We start from the raw sequence: 6,629 nt of genomic DNA on the forward strand, positions 1-6,629 counted from the left end.
CTAGTAATTTTCCAGGACATTATCCGTTATCCATTATCCATTGTAACCCTTTAACCCGAAACACACAATACAATGCGTAATTTAAAATGCAGGTAAAAACCTGTGAATTCTTTTCTTAGAGTGTAGCACACTGACTACTAATACACTGCTTAAAATTATAATTGTTCAGAATGTGTAGTTTTACTAGTTTACAAGCTAATAAAAAAAACTTGTAATCATTCAAAAATGTGTAAATGTTCAATAATTCAATGTTGTATATAAAAAGTTATTTATATTTTAACATTATATTATGCATTTATATTATTTTAGGAACAAATCTAAATTAACATAAAAATATATTTTTTATTGAGATTTGATGTAGTGACACAATTTTGCATCGTGTTTACGTAATGACGTCATCACGCAATGACATCACGTCATTTAGCAACGTTTAGCAACAAATCGACCTTCCTTTAGCAACTTCCCCTGAAAATTAGTTGGCAACAGTGGCTCCGACGTCACAAGCCAAAACCTCCGGTTTTGCTGTCTACACGATAACACTGCAACCAGAGTTTTTGAAAATCTTCACCCTGGGAGGCGTTTTCAAAAATGTTCGGTTTCAGTGAACTGGTGCTGTGTTTGCGTGTGGACAAACGGCCTAACCGCGTAGAAAAAGCTGCGGTTTTAAAAATAACCGCGTTTGTGTGGACAGGGCCTCAGTGGAATAAACAGACACCTGCTCGTGTCTCATGTGGGCTTAATGGATAGTCACTAATTAGACACATTCAGTTATATGTTGTATAAAAATCTATGGGGTAACATACAGTGTTAAAAAACTGCATCTGTGGTTTCTGGAACTTTACTGTATACAGTAGCAACATTTAAGGTTTTATGGAATTAACTCAAATTTACAGTAAAAACCTATATTTCATTCACTGATATAATGTTAATAAACCAACCTGTTGAAGTACTAAATTCTCTTTTGTACCTTTATAATACACACCATCAACCATCACAAACACACATGGTACTGAGAGCCACATGATGAATCAAAGCTCATCACATGTAGCTTTTTCAAAAACTGAGGTAAATACAGATATATAACAGATACACACAGTGTCATACACACAAATCCTAAACACCACCATGGTAACACATATAACACTAAAATAATGCAATAAACATGAATTTAATGACATACGGTGTAACATAAACCATAATGTACATAACTGATAAGAAATAAAACACTTAGAAACCTTTACTTCAATGAAAAACCATCAAATGTAAAGTGTCACACAGGGAATTCTGGGAATGAGAATCAGAATAACTATAAATCAGAATAATTTAAGAGAATTAAACAAAAATTACATGAAATGTCCTATTAGATTGGCTAGTTTTCCACCATATATAGTAAGGGAACTTACTGTTAACCAATGAACAGGTTTTTAACTACAACATATTTTTGTCCATTAAAATTCCAAACGTTTTTTACTGTGTTGGAATGTATTCATGAAAAAAAAAAAAATTATGCACTGGTAGTACGGGATCAATTTTCCACCTAAAGTATTGTGGTCATGGAATAATAAGCATGAAACCAAAATTTAAGTAAGCAAGTAAAAATATATTGCGCAAAATTTGAAAATTAAAGCAAAGTTTTCAGAATAGTAAACAATGGTCACAGATCGAAAAATAATAAATCAAAAATTTAAAAACACATTTAAAAAAATAATAAGCATGAATCAAAACTTTAAACATTAGCATACAAAAAAAAAACAGCATACGCATTCAAAAATATGAGCAGAAAATGTCTGAGAGCACAAAAAACAGAAACATATAACCAAGGAAAACATGTTTTTATGTGCAAGTCGGATAATTTGTGTTAATATTTCAGTTTTGTGCAATATGACTTTAAATATGTTTAAAGTGTTGATTCGTGCTTATTATTTTTTTAAACGTGTTATTACATTTTTGATTTACGCTTATTATTTTTCGATCCGTGACCATTGTTTGCTTTTCTGAAAACTTTGCTTCATTTTTACATTTTGTGCAATATTTTTTTACTTGCTTTTTTAAATTTTGGTTTCACTCTTATTATTTTTTGATCCGTGACTGCAATACTTTTGGTGGAAAATTGATCCCATATGGTAGAATTAGTTAGATTGATTGTGTCCTTGTATCTTTCAGGGAGCCTGGAGAAGATACTAAAATGCTAGTGTGCGATATGTGCGACAAAGGCTATCACACTTTCTGCTTGCAGCCGGCTATGGACTCTATCCCCATCAACGGCTGGAGGTGTAAGGTAAGGGTGGCTTTGAGACGTTATTATCTCGAAATTATCTCCCATTTCTTTAATGCAGTATAGCTAATCGTAGCTGTGTGTTTGTAGATCTGCCGGATGTGTGTTCAGTGTGGCACCCGGAGCAGTGAACAATGGCACCACAACAGCCTTTTGTGCCAAAACTGTGGCGATCAACTGGACACCACCGTCCCCTGCTTATGTCCCAGCGATGTAGATCCAGACGTCCACAAAGACCTGCTTTCTTGCCATCAATGCAAAAGGTATATTTCCTTCACAAATCTGTAATCTAGTTCAGTAGCAGTTACATGTCCAAAAAGTCTGTCTGGAACCTAATTTTGGATGCAGTGAAAGGGTGAATCATCAGCTGCCTCTTTTTCTTTAGGTGGTTCCACCCAGAGTGTGAACGACCAGGTGAAGGTCACGCACATCCACAGTCCAAAGATGATCACATATGTTCCATCTGTAGAAATGCCGGCTCTGAATCAGATCCTGTGCGCACGGATGCAGAAGGAATGCAGGCGGAGATTCAATCACATGTGGATGTTGAAGAAAACGCACAGCCAGTTCCAACAAACAACGATTCTGAGCCTGCCAAAGTTCAAGACGCAGAACCTCATCAGCCTGTCAGCGAGAGGCAGAGTGAAGAGCAGCAAACAGATGAAAAACAAATGACGGGTAAGACCAACTTCAGTGTCTGAATGCAAAAGCTAACAACGTTATCGTTGGATTGTTCTTGGAAGAAGTGGAACTTAAGTAGTTTATTTACACTCTCAGGAAAAAAATGGTACAAAATCTGTCACCAGGCGTTACCCTTTCCAAGGGTACACCTTTGTACCTTATTTAGCCCTAAAGCAGGGGTGTCCAATCCAGCTCCTAGATGGCCACTTTCCTGCAGAGTTGAGCTCCAACACACCTGCCTGGAAGTTTCTAGTGATCCTGAAGACCTTGCTTTGCTGGTTCAGGTGTTTATTTTGGTCTAGAGCAAAAGTTGGCCCTCCAGGAGCAGGATTGGACACCCCTGCATATTAGTACCTTAAAGATATGTATTATTACCTAAAGTGTACATATCAGTACCTTTTAAAAGGGTACTGCTCCTATGACAGCTTTTTTCCTGATTGACTGCTTTCTTACCTGTTTTTGCAGCTGCCCAACAAATCTAGTTAGCCTTAGAATTAATCATCTTTGTAAAGGGATTTTTTTGGATTGGTTTCTGACAGATATTTGTGGTTATCAAATGCAATCTTTTAAGTTTTTATTTGATTTTAGTGTCTTATTATCTTGGTTTTGGGTTTGGTGTCTTTACCGTTCATTACTTTCATAGTGGTCCAATAACTGTGAGTTCAGCCCGGAGTCTTTGAAACATGAGTACGGAGGCTGCTCTCTGAAGCACCCCAGTCCTTCAGGCCAAAATATTGCTGAAGTGGAAGAGTAGGCCAAAGCATCCCATAGGCCCACATGCCTGTCTTGATTAGTTTGGACTGGTCATGAGGAAAGGGGTATTTGAAACTTGGCCTACTTTGCCTGGGGAAGACAAAAAGTCTCCGAAAGTGTTGCTCATGTGATGTTTTCTGTTTATGTGCTGTTAAATATCTGGTGATTCATTAAAATAGTTCCTGTCATCTTTTCCTCACCCTTATGCCATTCCAAACCCGTATGACTTTCTGTCTTCCGTGGAGCACAATTCAATTTTCCACTTGAAGACTGAAGAACATCTCACTTTGCAGATCTGCAGGACGTTTGACATTCCTGCCAATCTCCTCCATGTGTAATATACCATCAAAGCATTGCGTTCAACTAGCTTTAGGTGTGCGGTGCATTAACACCCCGCTGTCACTGTACAAATGTTCAGCACAGTGTCAGTAACTCAATTCCCCAAACTTTAGGGGAACAGCTGCCCACAGACCTTTTACAACATTATTCGTCCTGGTGCAAATCTCTAGGTGCAGAGGTGAGAGCTGTGGCCTCATCCCACGCTGGGTTTATGGTTATTTAGGGTGCCGCAGGGCCCTGAACATGTGTGCTTGTGTTACAATGTCTAGTAGTATGATGTTTCATGTAGTATGAAAGCTAAATTAGTAAAGAAATTATTGAACTATTTATTTATTTTCATTACGTGGCAACAGGTGGTGATGTGGATGGCAGCTGGATGGAGGGGATGCCTTTGCAGCAACTAGTTTTTCATAAAGACTTCAAGGCTTCTGCTCATTGGTCTTTGACCCTCACATTGATTTTAGAGAGGCTTGTTTATGGCACCTCTCACCAGAGATGATGCCCACTTGGTCCAGTGTGGCTGGCCATTCTCTCTAGCTTTACTCTCTCTCTCTGTCATTCTCCATTACATTACATTGAATTATGTTACATGTCACGGTCTAACAGTGTTCACCCATCAGAGAAAGACCCCATATGTGTCTGATATTATTTTGAGAATATGTGCTTATCGGACCATAGGTCTTTTGACGGGACCTTGTACCGGAGGTTACCATGGCGACTTCAATTTTAAATGGGTCTGAGACGCAGCGGGTGATCAGATGTGACTGGAGACCAACAAGTGCAAGCGGTTTATGAAAACACACTCGGTCTTTCACAACTCAAAACATCCTTCTGTCCAAAACTATTTATTGAAATTAAAATAACTTGTTAATCAGTAAAAATCTTAATATTGGGACATCTTTAGTTTTTTTTTTTTTTTATTATTATAAAAAAGAAAAAATTATGGATGGAATTAATATAAGCAACAATCATTCTGGGGTAAAAATTATTGGTATTATTATTAAATAAAACTAAAACTAAACATTTCTGTTCATTAAAATAAAGCTGAAATAAAATATAGATATTAGATGAAAAACGTATAGATAGTTCTCCAAAAAAATGAAAAATCTGTCATCATTTATTCAACCCATTTGTTCCAAACCTTTCTGTTTAACGTAAAAGAAGATATTTTGAAGAATGTTGCGAAGCAAACAGTTGTTGGTCCCCAATAGCTTCCATAGTAAGGAAAAAACATACTATGGAAGTCAATGGCTACCAGCAACTGTTTGGTCCCTACATTCATCAAAATATCTGCTTTTGTGTTCTGCAGAAGAAATAAATAAATGATAATAAGAGTTTTCATTTTTGGGTGAACTATCCCTTTAAACAAACATGTAAACAAACAAACAAACAAATGTTGCCTTGGCAACTAACTGAAGTTTAAGTGGAAGCACTAAAATGACTAACTGAAAATAACTGCTATAAGAATTAAATAAACCTATATAGTAATATTTAGTTGGCAGATATTACATTTTTTACCATCTAAATAAATTCAAAATAAATAACCAAAAAATAAAATCAGTTGAATTGATGCAAGTGAATTTAGGCATCACAACATTATAATGTACAGTATGAAAAATGGATATTCATTTTGAGATTTGCTGAGGATTACATTTAACAGTTTTTTTTTAGTGTTTTTCAAGAGTAAATTTAATTTTTGGATGACATCATACTAAATGTAAAACTAAGGTAAACTAAATGAAAAATAGAGGAAATGAGTATGAGCAATATCTGATAATCTATGATACCAATAAATAAAAATTAAATCTATAACGAAAATTAATATGGTACCAATATATTGTGCATCCTTAATAACATAAAAAAATATATGGTATGCCCCTTTGAAGGTGCAATAGGTGATTGTCTTCAGAAACATTTTTTGTTATGCTGGTTGAAAGTCTCTTCACATCCCGATAGCAATCATTAACTTAAGTGGTCTAAATGTATTTATATGTATTTATATATTCTGTGGAAGGCGTAGGATCAAGAAATGTTCGTCCAAACAAAATGTGGCGTATTTGGAGTTTCAGCGCGAGAGCGCCCTCTGGCCTTTGGATGGAGATTTACTGCTGATCACAGAACCGTGCTTCACTGAAAGATACGCATTACTAGGGTTGGGTACCAAACCCGGTACCAATATGGCACCGGTACCTATGTAACCGGTATGTACTAGAACCAAATCAGAACGCAGATTTCGGTGCCTCATTTCGGTGCCATGCCTGAGCGATCGATTGAAATATTTCCTCCGGTTCTCCGAAGCGGACGTAAGAAGCATCATCACTGGCACGTACCGCACGTGAAAAATAATTTCCAGACTGAGAAAATGCACGTGAACTCAACTCGGGAAATGAGAGCATCCAAGTAGCGCGTGAATGCAGTAGGCTAATTACACTTGCTCTGATGGCAGCAGCAGGTAGCCTTCTGTTAACTAAGCTAAACATGCTTAAATTAAAATGCCTAAAGCTAAACCTCCCTTGTATTCACATTTCTAAACCTGTTGTCCAACAAAAGAGAACATTATAACCTTTTTACTCCACAACAC

At 36.7% G+C, this 6,629-nt stretch overlaps 1 protein-coding gene across 1 annotated transcript in view; it reads left to right on the forward strand.

Annotated features, from left to right (window-relative positions):
• Nucleotides 1–6,629, forward strand: part of LOC107711680 (histone-lysine N-methyltransferase 2C-like) — a 133,001-nt gene that overhangs the window by 53,342 nt on the left and 73,030 nt on the right. Inside the window, exons 10-12 of the mRNA XM_016516698.1 lie at nucleotides 2,164–2,278; nucleotides 2,366–2,538; nucleotides 2,661–2,953. Coding sequence (XP_016372184.1) covers nucleotides 2,164–2,278; nucleotides 2,366–2,538; nucleotides 2,661–2,953 — 581 coding nt within the window. The remainder of the gene's footprint in view (nucleotides 1–2,163; nucleotides 2,279–2,365; nucleotides 2,539–2,660; nucleotides 2,954–6,629) is intronic.

This window comes from Sinocyclocheilus rhinocerous, unplaced genomic scaffold, assembly GCF_001515625.1.
Source record: "Sinocyclocheilus rhinocerous isolate Xijiao unplaced genomic scaffold, SAMN03320098_v1.1 scaffold807, whole genome shotgun sequence".
Taxonomy (NCBI): domain Eukaryota; kingdom Metazoa; phylum Chordata; class Actinopteri; order Cypriniformes; family Cyprinidae; genus Sinocyclocheilus; species Sinocyclocheilus rhinocerous.